At 40.9% G+C, this 18,343-nt stretch overlaps 1 protein-coding gene across 1 annotated transcript in view; it reads right to left on the bottom strand.

Annotated features, from left to right (window-relative positions):
• dcc (DCC netrin 1 receptor) overlaps positions 1–18,343 on the bottom strand; it is a gene marked incomplete at both ends in the record, with an annotated part of 112,538 nt that overhangs the window by 53,685 nt on the left and 40,510 nt on the right. Inside the window, 2 exons of the mRNA XM_084572799.1 lie at positions 5,446–5,566; positions 11,206–11,360. Coding sequence (XP_084428925.1) covers positions 5,446–5,566; positions 11,206–11,360 — 276 coding nt within the window. The remainder of the gene's footprint in view (positions 1–5,445; positions 5,567–11,205; positions 11,361–18,343) is intronic.

Below are 18,343 nucleotides of genomic sequence, written 5' to 3'. Positions count from 1 at the left end.
ATATCAGATGTGGAATGTGATGTTTGCCATTTGTTTGGCAAAAAAAGTGTTTCAGAAACTGTGCCTGTGGGGGCTGGGTTAACGGTTTGTCTATTCAGTGTTAATAAAAGATACAGTGAAATGCTACTATTGTTGGGCCGTCTTTGATGTCTTTAATGAGACTCCAATAAAAAAATAGCATTTTACAGAGGTGATGAAGTAGATCTAGTTTTATAAACTTTATGAAACAATGCCTATGACAAATTCTTCATTGTGTAACCTGCTTGTATGTAACACATTAAGTGATTAATTTCTAAATGTTTGTTAATCTGTAATTGAGTAGTCATTTATTTGGTCTATTTTAAAAGAGCTTTTGGGCCTTCATAGTACAGACTCAACTTAATAAAGCCAGCAGCCTAATGGCAATACACTACTCAAGCCTCTATAACCACTGCTCCTCCTCCTGGGTAGATGAGGCATTGCAACACTTGCTTAGGAGGCGTTACCAGTCAGGGCTGCATTCATTATGAGGGGATATCATTCCAGCCATGGTCCCAGCGGAGACCTGCCATGGACCTGGACTGGCCCTGTCATGGACCTGTGACAGACCAGTGAGCAATTCTCAGTAGCTGTATCTAAATGATTATGAATATTTATTATAGTTTATCTTATTCCCTCTTTTTTTTAGCATTCCCCTTTCTCCTTCATCGTCCACTTGTTCTTTCCTCTTCTGTCTCTTGTGCTCAAAGATGAGTTAACAGATGAGGGTAGGAACAAAACAAGAGATAGAAAATAATAGAAGCACACACACAAAAAATAATAATAATATGAAAAACAAAAAAGCAACCCCTTTGAATACCAATCCACTCCAACTGCAGAAAAAAAGATGTATATCCCGAAGAATATGCATTTAGATTTCTGGATTTATTGCAGCTCGCTTGCCGCTGCAGAATATGACTGCAGATTTAACTTGCTGACAATCTCGGGACAGAAAGACTGTTTCCATCTGAAATTACTCATTAGGAGAGTGTGAAAGTTTGATGGAACTGTTGCTTAGTTTCAGAGATGCAACTTTATTTTCAAAGTGGTAGCCTAATTTGAAAAACATAATCATGATAAACTACCTTTTTCAAAGCTACATTTGTATATTTTGAGAAGGTTTTTAGCATTTTGACTGAACTGCCCCTTTCAATATTCTAGAAATAGGCCCAAATAGTCCCAAAATGCAATAATAACCCAAATAATGAATTCATAACTATCAACTAAAATCTGCTGTCTGTGTTGCTGGCAAAATTAATGATGTTTTTTTTGTCCATGTGTAACGTTAATTTATCGAACTACCGAAGTGTGATCAGAAAATGTAAGTGAAAAAACTGATGATGAAAAACATCACAGGAAATCAAGTTATGACTCCAGTTATAACAGATCACATTTTTAACAAGAATAAATAAAACTAAAGATATTGAGTATTATCCTGTTTGATCTTGTCCCCAGAATAAATAAAAATTCATGAAAACAAGATAGCACTCTAGTGTCACACATAAAGACATACAACTCTTTTCATTAGGATCCCATTGCTGCTTGAAGCCGCTTGAAGCCACATACATGTCAAAAATGCACTGAAATTACAAAAGAAAATTTAGACAGTTGTAAGCAACATACATTATTCAGCTTATGTTAATGTTTTGAATAAAATGTGCACTAGATTCACAGTCTTAACCTCCCACAGAAACATCTACTTTATGTGTAGGCTACTTGCTAAAAATGTACTGACAGATGCTTTGTAATGTCTTTAGAACCTCAAGTGGAACACATGTATTTGCAGTTATGAAATCGTGAAATGATTTCCATCTTGTTTTTGCGGTTGCTGTTAATGTTATGTACCCTAACACCTATCTGGATTTAGATTCAAGCATTGTGTGACAATTTGAACACGTAAAAAGGATATTTTGGATAGACTGAGTAAATTACAAGCTATATGCTCATGCTTTCATAGAAGTAAAATTATGTGATAGGTTTTGGAATACATCTCTTTCAGCAGCAATTTCACTATTGTTTCAATATTTATAACAATGGTTGTGTGCGTGTTTTTTTTTTCTGAAAAATGATTGAGGCAGAGCTCGGCTTACACAAGAGAACCCCTGTAGGTGGTCCTTAATGTGAGGCTCAGCTTGTTGGTGCTCTCCTGTATTTGAACAATAAATATGCAAATTCAGTGATTTTGACTATAGAATCACATCTAAATTAATTTTATAGCATCTGCCTCACCTACCTCCCTTGCCTTCACATCCAGGTACCAACCGGATCACTGCACAACACAACTGATGATGCCAAATACATTACAAAGGCAAGAAATTCCACATATTCTTTCTTGACAAGGCACACATGAAAACTGAAAACCATTCCAGGTGACTATCTCATGAAGCTGATAGAGACAATGCCAGGAGTGTGCAAAGCTGTCATCAAAAGATGGGCACTTTTAGAGTCTGCTATATAATTCCATGTGTGTAACTTCATAGTTTTGATGTCTATAGAATTAATCTACAATATAGAAATAAAAATAAAGAAAACTCCTTGATCCATCACCTTAGCGCGGCGGAGGAGTTTGAGTGCCCTAATGACCCTTGTGACTATGCTGTCCGAGGCATTTTGGAGGGCCATGACCGGGACGAACGGCCTGCCTGATCTGAACCCGAGTGGCGTTCAGTTATTGGACTTTTGTGCAAGTCGCAGTTTGTCCATAACTAACACCATCGGTGCTCTTGGGGGACATTGACATGTATGTTTATCTTGCTGTTCTCTTCTCTTCTCTCTTTGCTGTTCTCTTCTCTCTTTCTTCTGTCTGTACCCGGCTGGCCTTAGGCAGATGGGTCCCTCCATATGAGCTGGGTTCTGCTCGAGGTTTCTTCCTGTTAAAAGGGAGTTTTTCCTTGCCACCGTTGCCTTCAGGCTTGCTCTGGGGGTTTCAGGCCGGGTTTTTGTAAAGCGTCTTGAGACGATTTGTATTGTTATTGACGCTATATAAATAAAATTGAATTGAATTGAATTGAGTCTGAATGGGCCATGTTCTGCTCTGCCATTGTGGAGGCGGCTGTTGCGAGTTGCGGCCGCAAGGTCGCTTGTCACGACTGTAATCGAAGGAGGCTCAGAGGGCATGGCTGGTCTGTGGGTCTCCGAAAGCAGCTGACCGGTACTGGATGGCTAGGCGGTCTGTGGCCAGGGCAATTGCTGAGGTGAAAACTCGGGTGTGGGAGGAGTTCGGTGAGGCTATGGAGGAAGACTATTGATCGACTCCGAAGAGGTTCTGGCAAACCGTAAGGCGCCTCGGGGGAATAGGCGGCAACTCGCTCACACCGTTTTCAGTGGGTATGGGGAGCTGCTGACGTCAACTGGGGATATCGTGGAAGGAATACTTTGAGGCGCTCCTCAATCCCACCAACACGTATTCCATAGAGGAAACAGAGTCGGAGAGCCTGGGGTTGGACCGTCCAATCTCTGAGGTAGAAGTAGCAGAGCTAGTGAAACAACTCTGTGGCGGTGGAGCGAATGAGATTCGCCTGGGGTATCTTAAGGCTCTGGATGTTGTAGGGCTGTCCTGGCTGATACGCCTCTGCAATATTGCGTGGACATCGGGGGCAGTGGCTCTGAAGTGGCAGAGTGGGGTGGTCCCCATCTTTAAGAGAGGGGACCAGAGGGTGTGTTCCAACTATAGGGGGATCACACTCCTCAGCCTCCCCGGCAAGATCTATGCCAGGGTGCTGGAAAAGAGGGTCCAGTCGATCGTTGAACCTCAGATCGAGGAGGAACAATGCGGTTTTTGTCCTGGACGTGGAACCATGGACCAGCTCTTTACCCTCAATAGGGTGCTTTTACATTTAATAAATGTTTTGTAATTACATTAATTAATCATGAATTACAACTAAGTCTTAAGTAAGTGTATGTTTGACATTTACTAACACATTTAATAACTAATAGTACGTGTATAAATAACAAGATAAGTACATAAGACAATTTACTTATACTTTCTAAATGATCTCATAAATCCCTGATAACTCGTTCACAACTAGTTTGTAAATGCTTTCGTATTTAATTTATAAATAATAAATTGATCATTAGTAAAATATGAAAATACCATTATTAAACTAAATATTGTGCACATCAAATCATTTATAACTACATTTATAAACTACTATTAATGTAATGTAACGCTTTATAAACAATGCATTAAGTATTTACCAGTGCTTTACTAATGTTTCATAGTGTGAAGTTATTATAAAGTATTACCAAAACAATTATTCAATGCAATGTATTGTTAGCCTGAGATTTGGCAGGTTATAAATGATTTATGGAGACAAGGTTGTTGTACCAATTCTCTAACATTTGGCAACTGTTTCTTATGGCTTTGGTATCTTGTAATCACAATCACCATTAAATATGCTTCTCAAATCTGTGCTATGAAAGTGCCTTGATGAATGATGGAGGTGGAGAGTAAACAATGGGCCTTATAGCCATAAAAAGAGTTGACATAAAATGGAAATAACCTTTAAAGTGAAAGCAGAAAAATGTTCTTAAGTCAGGAGATGAACAATTCAATGGCATTTAACAATAAAACACAGTTTTAGGTAGACTGACTTTGTATTTACAAATTGTTTTGCTTGTTTTTTTGTTTTGTTTTGTTTTTTAAAATAGATTTATCATAATAGAACAGGTCAGCTATAAATGATTATTTATAGATATTACTGGGGATGAGAGTAAACATTATATGATTTTGACACATTCTATGCCAAATGCTGCATTTATAATAATCTAGTAGCCCGTTGCATCCTTGAAGCCCTAAACATGCCATAAATTGAAATTATGACTTAAGTAACGCGTAATGACAATTTTCGTCAACTGATTAATAATTACCAACTGTGAAACTTATACCTATGACCTCCAGAATTATCACTTCTTTAACATACAATTATGACTTCAGTAGCTCTGTTGGGACTGCTCAGTATAAGGAAGCCACGTTAGGCGCGTGACCAGTGCAACAATTAAAAGAATAATGCAATAGTGTTTTTTACTTCAGACTCTAGAAACATTACATTTAAAGCGGCCATTCATGCTTTCGATGTGTGGACCTTTATGAGTTTTTACTAATTAATCATTACATTTTTAAATTATAATTTAATTTAATAACTGATTATGCTTGTTGTGATGAAACTGTTTATCTGTGGGTTAGATCAGACAAAAATTTAAGATATTAAAAAATACTTTTTAATTTACAATACTCACCACAACATAGTTAAAAAATTAAAAGATTGACATGTAAATAAAACATTGCAATCACAACACAAATGAGAAGAACAGTTTACTATTAGGTTGTGTCTGGGTTGTGAGCGGCATCAGAGGTATTGCATGTGTGTGTGTGTGTGTGTGTGTGTGTGTGTGTGTGTGTGTGTGTGTGTGTGTGTGTCTTCCTACCTGGCTCTCGGAGTAGTAGCTGAGCCATTGCCTGTGAGCTGCCGGCAGAGTTCTCAGCAACACACTGATAAAATCCTTCATCTGACTTCACCACACCCAAAATCTGCAGGTTACTGCCATCCTGACAGTCAAAGACAAACAACATATGAATAACTCATATAAAGTAAACAAAAAGACCACTAAAAAGCAAGGAAATGCTAATAAAACACAATACAACACAAATTCGAGTTGGAGACTTCTAACCCACACAAAGCAATTTACTCTATCCCAACTAGTTGGTAAAGATTCTTAGGGTGTCAGGGTGCGTGTGCCAGCTTAATTGTAACACATTGCTACTATACCTCCAGTCATAATTGCTGTTACTGTGAATATCTAAATTAATGTAAAGGCATTTAGTTCAAGATGACACATTGTTTCATTGTCCACTGTCAATTCTTCCTATGGCATCAGGTAAAAGGTTCCAAAGCATCCAGCCCAGAACACTCACACTCAGCAACAGCTTCCTCCCCGCAGGCCATCAGAACTCTGAACACTCTCCCTACAAAGACTGACTAACCCCACAACACCAACAAAGACACACACAATGCACTCCCATACAAGCACAGACGTCCAACCGATGCAAAAGCCTCAAACAACCATTTCTAAAGACACATCCCGTGGTCATGGAAAAGATGTTAGTCTGTTTGAGAAGGGTCAAATCACTGGCATGCATCAAGCATAGAAAACATCTAAGGAGATTGTAGAAACTACTAAAATTGGGTTAAGAACTGTCCAACGTATTATTAAAAACTGGATCGTGGGGAACCATTGTCTTTGAGGAAGAAATGTGGTCAGATCCTGATTGATCGTGATCAGCGATCACTTAAACAACTGGTGAAATCAAATCAAAGAAAAACAACAATAGAACTCAGGGCTATGTTTAATAGTGAAAGTAAGAGCATTTCCACATGCGATGGGAAGGCAGTGGTCAGACTCTCCCATCATCAATGCAAGATCTTGGTGGAAAATTAATGCAACGCAGGATGGACATCTTGTGACATTGCAGAAGCTCATCGAAACAATGCCACAGTGAATGCGTGCTCTAATCAAAGCTAAAGGCGGTTCAACGTTGTTTTTTTGGTGGCGACTTCTGCTTTGGCCAGGCAGTGTATGTAAGTAGTGTACTGCATCTCTGTTTATATCTCTGTGGCTCAGTAGGTAGAGAGGTTTGTCCACAAACCAGAGGGTTAGCGGTTCGATTCCCGTAATGTGCCACATGCCGAAGTGTCCTTGAGCAAGACACTGAACCCCCAGTTGCTCCCAGTGCGTGGCACTGGTGTGTGAATGTGTGTGTGCTTGAGTGAACGAATGGGTAGATGTGTCTATGACTGTAAAGCGCTTTGAGTACCAATAGGTAGAAAAGCGCTATATAAAAGCAAGGCCATTTACCATTTACCATATGTCAATAATGATGTTCACTCTACTGAAACCTTGTACCTACAGTTAACCCGTACAGTTGTATCTATCAATAATAGTGTGAATTCACTGTATAGTTAATAGCATCTGTGTATCTACTGATTAGATATTCTTTTTGTATTCTGCATCAAAATATGTTGTAGCAGAAGTAATATGCTGCAGCAGAGGTGGTCAGAGAGGTCAGGTAGTGCAGCAGTAGTAGCTTTGTTTCCTCACTATGGGATAAATTAAAGGATTTTTTTTCTTATGTTGGGGAAGTGACAATAAGCAGGACATGAATGAATTGAATGAGAAAGAGAAATTACAAGTGTCACTCCAGCTGTTGAGGGACAGCTGGCATTTTTATCAGAGATTTGTGAAAGCTGCTAAAACCAAGCATTTTTCTGGTATTATTGCTTCTGTCACAATCCTCGTGTTTTGCTTAAAATGGTAAACTCTGTTCTTAATGCTCCACAATGAACCTGTCTGGAGAACTCAAGTGACGTGTGTTTATTAATAAGGTTGCGAGCATTAGGGCCCTCATTAGTCTTCCTTCCTCCAGCACTGATGTTTTTGAGCACAGAAAAATTTTTTCTCTTTGAAACAACTACTAGAGTGCACTGCAGACATTAAGGCATGGATGTCAATAATTTGACATTCTTTTTGCAGTTGAATGATAAAAAGACTGAGGTCAAGTCCAGCTTTTTTCAACTGAGACAACTGGCCAAAGTTAAACCATTTCTTTCACAACATCACGTCGAGATTTTAATCCATGCTTTTATCACAACTTGTTCGGGGTACTGCAGTGTACTTTATGCTGGGCTTAGACAGATGTCACTTGCTCAACTACAGCTGGTTCAAAACACTGCTATTCAACTTTTAACTGATGCCAAAAAACAAGAGCACATTATCCCAATTCTGGCGTCAATTTATTCGTTTTTGGGTTGATTCTGAAATTGTCTTCATGGCCTTGCCCCACAGTATTTGTCCGACCTGTTCCAGGCAGCAGATCAGTCATTGTTAGATGTCCCAAAGACAAAGAGGAAGCTGAGGGGTGACTGCTCTTTGTCAGTCGCTGCCCCGAAACTGTGGAATGACTTGCCTATACACATCAGGCAAGACGACTCACTTCCTGTTTTTCAATCCTCCCTCAAAACACATTTTTTCTCTTTGGCTTTTAACTCAGATGTTGAGATGTTGGTTCTTGTTGTTTAATTGAGAGTGGTATTGTGTAGCATATCCAATATGGAAACAAGTTCTTCCAAACACACTATTTCACTCCCACTAGGTTAGTTGAAGTGCATGGATAGCAACAGATCTACGGAAATACAGATGCACCTGCCCCTTAAACACAAGTCAAGGGTTCTGCCAAAAGTCCGGATCAAATGAACCCATGCCCACCAGATTTCTTCGTGGACTTCAGATTTGAAATCACACATTCTTCTGGCACTGAAAGCAGATATCTGCCGTGATAAAGTCGGAAGTGTAAAATGCTTTGGCAGAAGATTTCGACTTTATCAAGAGTGCAGGCCGTAAAAACTGAAATAATTAACAACACAACTGCAATCAACACCGACATCGACCAAGTGAGGCCAGTATCAAAGAGGTGGAGGGTGGGCTATCGGAATGGTTGGATGAAGTGGCTAATTTGCAAAACACAGTTAGCGATTTGAAGGCAGAAATGGCAGAGCTGAAAGTAAAGGGAGGGACATGGAAGGAAGGATGAAGAGATGTAACACAAAAATCCTTGGTGTTGCTAGAACACCTGGTGCCAGCCCCATGAGCTATAGAAAGACCTGCTGGTCGACCGCTCACACCGGGGCCTGGGCTCAAGGAAGCCTTGTAAGCCTTGCAAAACTACACTACTATCAGGACTGTGTCAAGATGGAATGCTCCACCCCCTCCATGTCAGTGGACGGGACTTGGGCCAAATTAAAACACAATAGATACACAGGAAAATAATTTTTTTCAAGGATGGTTTCAGTCATTAAAGGTAGTTAATATCATACTGGTGCATATTCAAGTGTCTAGTGGCGTTTTAGTTATTGATGATAAAAACAGGATGCAGCATCGTGAAGATTATAAGTCGCAACGCTAACTGCTCCGTGAAGCGGCCCTATAGGGCTGTGAGAATTGGAAAAAATAATTAAATAAATAAGCCGTCTGGAATCCAACATTTCCTTGTAACAAGTGGAGGTAACCCACGCTGGTCACTGAAATGACTTGAAACTAACAAATGAACTAGATGATCACAAGCGATCTTAAAGGGGTCCATGCCAAGTCGCCCCCGAGCGGGACGCAGAGGCATAAGTCACCAGTAGCGCCCCCTATAGACCATATTGCACGAAACTTGGTGGGCTTCTAAGGAGTCATACACAGATTATTATTTTCAAATTTCAAGCAGTTTACTGTGGTGTATCCACATTGGATATATATAAGGATTGGGTGAATACTTCAAAAGTAATAGGCCTTAAAGTCATAGGAAATGTTTCTGTGTCACCTGTAGCGCCCCCTGTTGACGTAATGTCATGTAACTTGATGGGCATCTACACACTATGTTACAGATTGTGTATGCCAAATTTCATGAAGTTACTTATTGCAGTTTTTGAGATATTGAAATGTTGCCTTTGTAGCGCCCCCTAGAGACCAAGGGTCACAAAAGTTGGAGTGCTTGTACAGAATCATATTATTATCAATGATATGAAGTTTGATTAAGTTTGGGTATATACTTCACAAAATATTAACTTTGTAATGAATAACCCTGCTAAAGTTCTTTTGAGAACTTTTCATTATCTTTGTCCATAAATGATACATGCCAAGTTTGGTGAGAATTGGATGAATGGGCTAGGAGGAGTTGATTTTGCTGTGAGGTGCAATTTTTTCAAAATGACGGTAAAATGTGGCAGGCAGAAATGCGCTATGTAAGGAATCAGAGAGAGAAAGAATTTGGTTTCTAGGGCACACGGTTCTCGAGATATGAGGCAAAACGTAAATTGGCTTATTATAGCGCTACCTAGCTGCAGACATGTGTATTGACACCTTGGCAAAGTGATACGCTAGGACTTCTACCAAGTTACCAGGTTTGATGCCTTTCGCCCTTGCAGTTTGTCCTAGGCAGACACTTTGGCTACGCAGAAAAAGATAAATCATTATTATAAGAAGAAGAATAAAAACAAAATTAATAGGGATCCTGCAACTTTGTTTGCATGGACCCCTAATAAAAATTTTATGAAAATTAACTAATGAAAATGAGACAGAATTGTGGTTCAACAGAATAATTTACATTGACTGTATGTTGTCTTTACCGTTTTCTCCATTAGGTTCAGGGTTGCCAGATATACGATAATTAGCATATTGATGCGATGGTTTTGGGGCAAATCTGATATAAGATACTTTAAAAAAAGGCCAAATATATGATGGTTTTGGCATGTGCATGCACCCAAAAAAAACAACCTTTTTTTGATTTATGAGAACACCCACATATCACCATAAACTGAGGCCTGCTAATGCCCGATCGGCTCCTACCTTGCTGGCTCCTCCTCATTGCCAGTCACATCAGCAGCATTCAGCTCATGTATGTTTGCGCAGCTGCACTGGCACTGGCAAAATGTGAGACCTCAATCCATAGTCTCGTTAGTCCAACAATTGTGAAGGGCTTACATTTCTCTTTGGCCACTCCATGCATCCTGAATTTGATGGGCTTTCCAAAGCTCTGTTAGCCTACTTTGAGCTTTAAGAATCCCTTCGTGTCTAGTCACAGGCAAAAGTGAGTTCCTCACTTCACCACATTTTTTTGGGAAAAACCCAGTTTCCTTCAGTGGTCGTCAGTCTTCTACAGTCTTCTGAAGTCACAGTCTATTTCTTTGATTGCTGCTGAGTACACAAGGCGAGTTAGCAGACTCCCCAGAAACACCTCGGACTCAGGTGATTTAGCTTAATCACTTTACTGACTCGAGTCAGCGGACTCATTGGAAACACTGGTCCACTTGATTGGCTTTTCTTTTCTCACTTCAGGACGGGAACTGTATGCCATGACAATGTGTCCTTTTTTATTACATGCTTGACATTCAACCTCCTTGACACGGCAATAACCTGTAACTCCCCGCTGGATACATCCTTTTTTGGCACCTTTGTAAGTACATTAACCTTGAAGGACTTGCGTGACCACACCTGTTATAATTATTAAAATTCTGTATTTGTATACTGATAAGACTCAGACAAATTCCACCTCATGCCAACACAAACTCTTGTATAAACATGTTAAAAATGTAAAATGTTTTCATTCGTACTATATGTCTATTAATTTCTGGATTTTGTGTGACTCACCACTATCTGGAAGTAGTCGCTGGGGATGACTTCCTCCCCATTCTTCATCCAGTGGATAGTTGGCTGTGGGTTTCCTGTCACGGCGCACTCTAGCTCAATATCAGTTGACTCGTAGGCATATGTGTTGGTTGGGTAGTTCAGGAACTGTGGAGGCACTGCAGAATTACACAAAACAACAGGACATATAAACACTGGCACTTCTGCATGCTGGAAAACAGGAAATTAGCTCAAATGTTGTTTTGCTCAGTGTCTTTATTCAGCAACTTTAGTTTTTGTAACAGCCTCAGTTAATGACAAACCAACACAAACTTACTCATCAGCTTATTGCAAATGATCAGCTTATTGCAATGATCAAAATATGTTGGTTCTCATTTTGAGGATAATTACACATTCAACTCTTTACAGTTAACTGCTAATTAATATTCAGGCATTTATTTGAGAGCTATTTAAAAATCACTGCAATAATTTAAACTAAGTTAGCACAGAGTAGCAGGGTTAGATTAATCAGGTACTTCAGTCTTGTTTCTTTGGTTTGCTTTTTGATGCAAAATTCTTGCATATTAGGATTATCATTATTACTGTTATTGCTATTTGTGTCAACATCATCAAATACATATTTTCTTTATGTGCCAAGAAGGAGGAGAAACATTTTTCGCCACAATTAGGTTCTAAGCAGCTTTTAATGTTAACCATGAAAACGAAAAAATTTATTTATTTAGATTAATGAATTTATCATACAGTACATGGTTCCTTGCCCTTAAGCGGTAAACAAATGTAAACATGTATTTAGACCATTAGAACATGAGTGCTGATTCAGACACTTATCAACATGCACATTATCACATTAGAAAAGCTGTTAAAACATTAAAAGCATTTGTAGCAGGGTTTGTAGTTAATATATCCACATGCAGAAAAAGTAAGTTACCTTTTTAAAACATAGAGGAAGTAGTAGTAGTTTGAGTACTTATATAGCAAGCATGGTATTCAAAGCACATCTGCACACATATTTACACACCAGTGCACCACTGGGAGCAACTCGGGGTTCAGTATCATGCTAAAGGACACTTTGGCATGTGGTCCATGTACCACGGATTGTAACCCATTCTACTTACTGAGCCACAGCCAACATGGATGAATGAAGTGGGTCAAAAATGCCGAACAGTCTCTAACATCTAGACTTAATATCGATAATGACTGATCTCCGGTGGATCATGTTTGCAGTTGTTTATTCAGGACAATTTGTCAATATTACATGTCTGTGAGTTGCAAAAGTAAGAGCACCTCTAGGATTACAAATTAATTTCAAGGCCAAATTAAAGTCCATCTGTTGACGACTGTTTCTATTTCTCAAGAGACCGTTTTGTTTAAAAACAAATCTGGGATTTGTCACAGTAATCTACACAGCACATCTTTGTGGAAGTGCACGATGTCACGAACAAAGGAGCTTTCATCAGGCTGGAAAAGGTTACAAAACCTTCTCTAAAGAGAGAAACATAAATCCACAGTCAGACAGGAAGAGTGGAGGTCACAAAGAATATAACAAAGAAACAAAGGGTAACTTGGAAGCAACTAAAGGCCTCTCTCACATTGGTTTATGTTAATGATCATGAATCCATCAGGAGAACACTGTACAACCATGATGTGCATGGTAGAGTGGGAAGGACAAAGTCACTCAAAAATGTTTTGAGGACTGATAAGAGTAAAAGTAAAGTAAAATTGTCTTGGTTTAAATCAGAGACTTCATGTTTGGAGCCAAAAAAACACTGCATTCCAGTTTCAAAACCTAATTTCCTCGGTGAAACATAAGGGTGATAATGTCCCTGTTTAGGCCAGGTCGGCTTGCCATTATTGAATTGCCAGTTATATGAATTCTGAATTATACCAGCAAAATCTAAAATAACATCAGTCCATAACGGGAATCTTAAGAGAACTGGAGTCATGCAGCAAGACAACGACCCCAAGCAGACAAGTAGTTCTAAAGAAGGGTTAAAGAAGAGCAAAATTTTGGAATAATATTTTTGGAATATTAATCTCTTGGATTAAGGTCAGCCTTAATCCAATAGAAATGTTGTGGAAAGACCTGAAGCAAGCAGTTCATATGAGGAAACCCACCAACATCTCAGAACTAAAGCGGTTCTATTCTGAGGAATGGACTAAAATCCCTCCAAGCCACTGTAGACAACTGATCAGCAGTTACTGAAAATGCTTAATTACCCTTACTACTGCACAAAGGGGTCGCATCAGATACTGAAAACAAGGGTTCATATTCTTTTGCAAATGACAGATAACTCACAAAAACACTAATGCTAATACTTGTCTTTGGAACTTCCACGATAGTTTCTAAAATTAAAGACTTCTCAGGCAGAGTTCACAGCTGTATGAAGTGAACAGCAGCTTTGCTTTAGGAGCTACAGTGGATATTTATAAAGTCTAATTGGCCCCAATAACCCTGGTGTGACACACAACTGGGCCGAGACAACAGAAGTTCACATCACCTGCCCTCCCAGCCAGTGAAGCCAAACCTCACGGCAATAGCCTCAGACAACTAAGCAGGAAAGAGAGGGCACAATGCTGACAAACTGTGACATTGTAGTGAGGCAGTAGACAGCTCTAAGGACAAACAAGCTAAGCACTGATACAAACTGCAGTCTGAAGCATAATAGTTACATTTTAAACTTTCAGATACTGAGTGGCTTGGGCCAGGGCTGAGTACCATGGGCAGTTTGTCCACCAAAGGGAGACAGGGATTTTTTTTTATATATATATTCATCAACAATATATGACTTGTCAGTGTATGTATGGCTTGCTGTCAATGACTAGCCCTGTTGTAGACTGTCTGTGTATCTCTAAATATAGTACAATCAATGTGAAGTCATGTTTCATGGAGTACTGATGGCCTGCCTCTCTGGAGCGATTTGAATATGACTACAAATTGTACATACTGCTATGACAGGCAGTGCAGTCGGAGTGGGCTCCAGATGATTAACACATGTGTTATTCGTAACCGGTATTAATTTATTTATGTATTTACATTTTTCAATTCTTTTGAAACACAATGGATCAGGATCATCCAGATGCACTGGCCATGATTTCTGTGGAGTCAGAACTAGTGAGGAACATGCCTAATTTCAATGGCAGGGTAATTGATCATTTAGCAGCTTTGAAAGATAGATGAGCAAAATTTCAAATGAGTATTGTAATTTAAATTCTGCATCACATGATTACACTTATTGTATAAGTGATTACAGGTAATATAAGCAGGTACAATGACAATGCAATGTTTTGCTGGGAAATTTTCCCCCTCCCCATACCAATGACACTTCTTGATGGCAGCAGCCATCCTCAGCAGGATGCAGCCTGACACAGGCACACACACAAAAAAAACTCTTTAGGAACAACTCAAAAACACATGAAAAACAGCACAAGGTGTTGACTTGGACTCCAAATTCACTAGATCCCAAACTGTTCAAGTTACTTCCTTTTGACAGTGAAATGGCAAAATAATGTCAAGTGGAGTCCATGCCCTGATGGGTCTGAGCTGTTTTGGCTGAAAAGGGGGGACCAACACAATATTAGGAAGGTGGTCATAAAGTTTAGAATTTGCTGCAGACCAATTAAAAATTAACCACGGGCAGCAGTGATGGACCATAGTTTGGACATGCCTGGTTTCGAACATACAGCCAATTATAACACAAGTTACAGCTATAGAATGAATATGGACTTAAAGTGCAGACTCTCAATTGTAATTCAGGGGGTTGGACAACATATTTATAATATTTAGGAATCTTCCCACATCATCATCTTTCGTGATGCTTTCCCAGAACCTTCCTATAGCTGTCTTTAGTTCTTGTTTTTTCATGGGTCTGCCTTGAATGAAACAAGATCAAGTTCATTTTAGAATATTAAACTTTACCTTCTAAAACTGGTGTGTACCATGTGGTTAAATTCCTACTTCCTAGATATTGCCTGGGTGTTGTGAAGGGCTTTCCTTTACACTGAAACGATCCTCAAACCTCCATCACTATTGTCTTTTGTGAATGCCATTCCTGATGATTTGGCCACTCCTTGTTAGTGCAATCTTTCTGATATTTGTTTTTACTCATGTGCAATGAGATCTCCTTTGAGCACAGTTTGTGGGTTCACAGCAGCAGCAGACATCTAATTGAATTGTACACTGGGATAAGGACACCACTGTGGAAAGTTTTTGGAAATTTCGGAAACCTTCGAAGTTAGCAACACCAACGCAAAGATAGTCTTTTTTACCTCCTCAGTTTTGCATCTAATCCAGAGTTTAAATAATTCCACGGGATAGAGAAAGCTCTCATCCCAGAATCATAGTTAATAAAAGGCTTCCACGCCCTGCCTCATTCCAGAGTGTGTGTCCTCCGCTTCTTAAACATTATAGGTTTTGTGAAAACTTTTAACATGACACCGAACTGCACTCACTTTCATGGACACATTTGTTATCTTACTCATCTAGTCGTGGTAACTGACCTGTGGAGTCAGATCACATATTACACACACACAGAACAAACATGTGCTTTTACCATGCCAACAGTGCAACTCATGGCAAATCACAATGTTCACAATATAGCAACATCAGGTCTTTTATGACCAAGTTTGACCCATTACAAAACGTAAAAGTTGCAGCCTGTCAGTTTTACCTAGATCTACCAAACAGTAGGCACATCATGTTCAGACTTTAAAACGCCTTGTGGGTTTAGGGTCTGGCGCAAAGAGGGCAACCAAATCAGCTGTTTTGAATATGCTAACCTTGCTATTTGCAGACACTTGCAGACAAACTACTGAAAAAGTTCTTCCCCATTGAGAACCACTGTCCTACAGGTAGTTCAAAACTGGATTTGCAAAACAGAGCATGGTATCATTTGTCGGCCTGGCACAAAGATTAATTGTACTTAACTGGAAACAGAAGCATAAGCACCAACACACTAAAACCTAATCAATGTGGTGATAAAATAAAAAAAAAATTCTCCCTCTGAAAAAAGGGAGGAGGAATTTTACAAAATCTGACAACCTTTTATGGATCACTTCGTCCCAACTTTTTTTTCAAAACTTCTTGGAAAATGAATTTACTGAAGAACAGAGAATTAGCCCCTCCTGCAGCACACCAGGGAGATCACAAAGGTATGAGGGTCTGATCATCACTGCTGCTTTATGTTAGTTTTGAACTTATGGACACAAAAAGCTTTTTTATATTTTTTTATTTGGGGGAGGGATTTAAATATAAAATCAACCACGCTATACAAAATATCTATAGTTGCATAATCTCTTTGTAGTAAAAACTGCTCATCTTCTCTCGTCTCGTCTCTCGTCTCGTCGTCTTCCGCTTATCCGGGTCCGGGTCGCAGGGGCAACAGCATCAGCAGGGAAGCCCAGACAGACCTCTCCCCAGCCACTTCAGCCAGCTCCTCCGGAGGAACCCCTAGGCATTCCCAGGCCAGATGAGAGATATAATCGTGTCCTGGGTCGGCCTCGAGGTCTCCTACCGGTGGGACATGCCCGAAACACCTCTCCCGGGAGGCGTCCTGGATGCATCCTTACCAGATGCCCTAGCCACCTCAACTGACTCCTCTCGATGTGGAGGAGCAGCGGCTCTACTCTGAGCTCCTCCCGTATGTCCGAGCTCCTAACCCTATCTCTAAGGCTGAGCCCGGCCACCCTACGAAGGAAACTCATTTCGGCCGCTTGTATTCGCGATCATGTTCTTTCGGTCATTACCCAAAGTTCATGACCATAGGTGAGGATTGGAACGTAGATCGACCGGTAAATTGAGAGCTTCGCCTTTCGGCTTAGCTCTCTCTTTACCACGACCGACCGGTTAAGCATCCGCATCACTGCAGATGCCGCTCCGATCCGCCTGTCGATCCCTCGCTCCCTTTTACCCTCATTCGTGAACAAGACCCCGAGATACTTGAACTCCTCCACTTGAAGCAGGACCTCCTCCCCGACCCGGAGTGGGCAATCCACCCTTTTCCGACTGAGGACCATGGCCTCAGACTTGGAGGTGCTGATCTTCATCCCAGCCGCTTCACACTCGGCTGCGAACCACCCCAGCAGGAGCTGGAGGTCGTTGTTCGATGAAGCTAAGAGGACCACGTCATCCGCGAAAAGCAGGGACGAGATCCTCCGATCACCGAACACGACACCCTCCCCCACCCGGCTGCGCCTAGAAATTCTGTCCATAAAAATTATGAATAGAACCGGTGACAAAGGGCAGCCCTGGCGGAGTCCAACCCTCACTGGGAACAGGTCCGACTTACTACCGGCTACACGGACCAAACTCGCACTCCTTTGGTACATGGACTGAATGGCCCTTAGTAAGGAGCCATCCACCCCATACTCCCGGAGCAACCCCCACAGGATGCTCCTGGGGACACGGTCGTAAGCCTTCTCCAGATCCACAAAACACATGTGGACTGGTTGGGCAAACTCCCATTTCCCCTCCAGCACCCTAGTGAGGGTAAAGAGCTGGTCCATGGTTCCACGTCCGGGACGAAAACCGCATTGTTCCTCCTCGATCTGAGGTTCAACGATCGACTGGACCCTCTTTTCCAGCACCCTGGCATAGACCTTGCCGGGGAGGCTGAGGAGTGTGATCCCCCTATAGTTGGAACACACCCTCTGGTCCCCCTTTTTAAAAATGGGGACCACCACCCCGGTCTGCCACTCCAGAGGTACTGCCCCCGATGTCCACGCAATGTTGCAGAGGCGTGTCAACCAAGACAGCCCTACAACATCCAGAGCCTTGAGATACCCAGGGCGGATCTCATCCGCTCCCGGAGCTCCACCGCCGCGGAGTTGTTTCACTACCTCGGCGACTTCTGCCCCAGAGATTGGATGGTCCAACCCCAGGCACTCCGGCTCTCTTTCCTCTAACCCTAACCCTAACCCTGCTCATCTTCTGGTATTCGATATGTAGACTGAATGAGATTATAACATAAACATCTTAAAGTTAACTGCTTCTAATGAAATAATCAATAGCTGTTCAGGCATTTCAGTTCATCAGAATCCTTGAGGAAATTTTGCAAGAATCCACTAGCAGCCAAGGAGCAGTCGCAAATCCAAACAGGCGTTAGGGGTTAGGGGCTAGGGGTTGGGGCTTAGTGGTGAGGGGTTA

Source organism: Chelon labrosus, assembly GCF_963514085.1.
Source record: "Chelon labrosus genome assembly, chromosome: 22".
Classification (NCBI taxonomy): Eukaryota; Metazoa; Chordata; class Actinopteri; order Mugiliformes; family Mugilidae; genus Chelon; species Chelon labrosus.
Note: the sequence above shows the minus strand (reverse complement) of the source record. Positions and strands in the feature narration are given on the sequence as shown.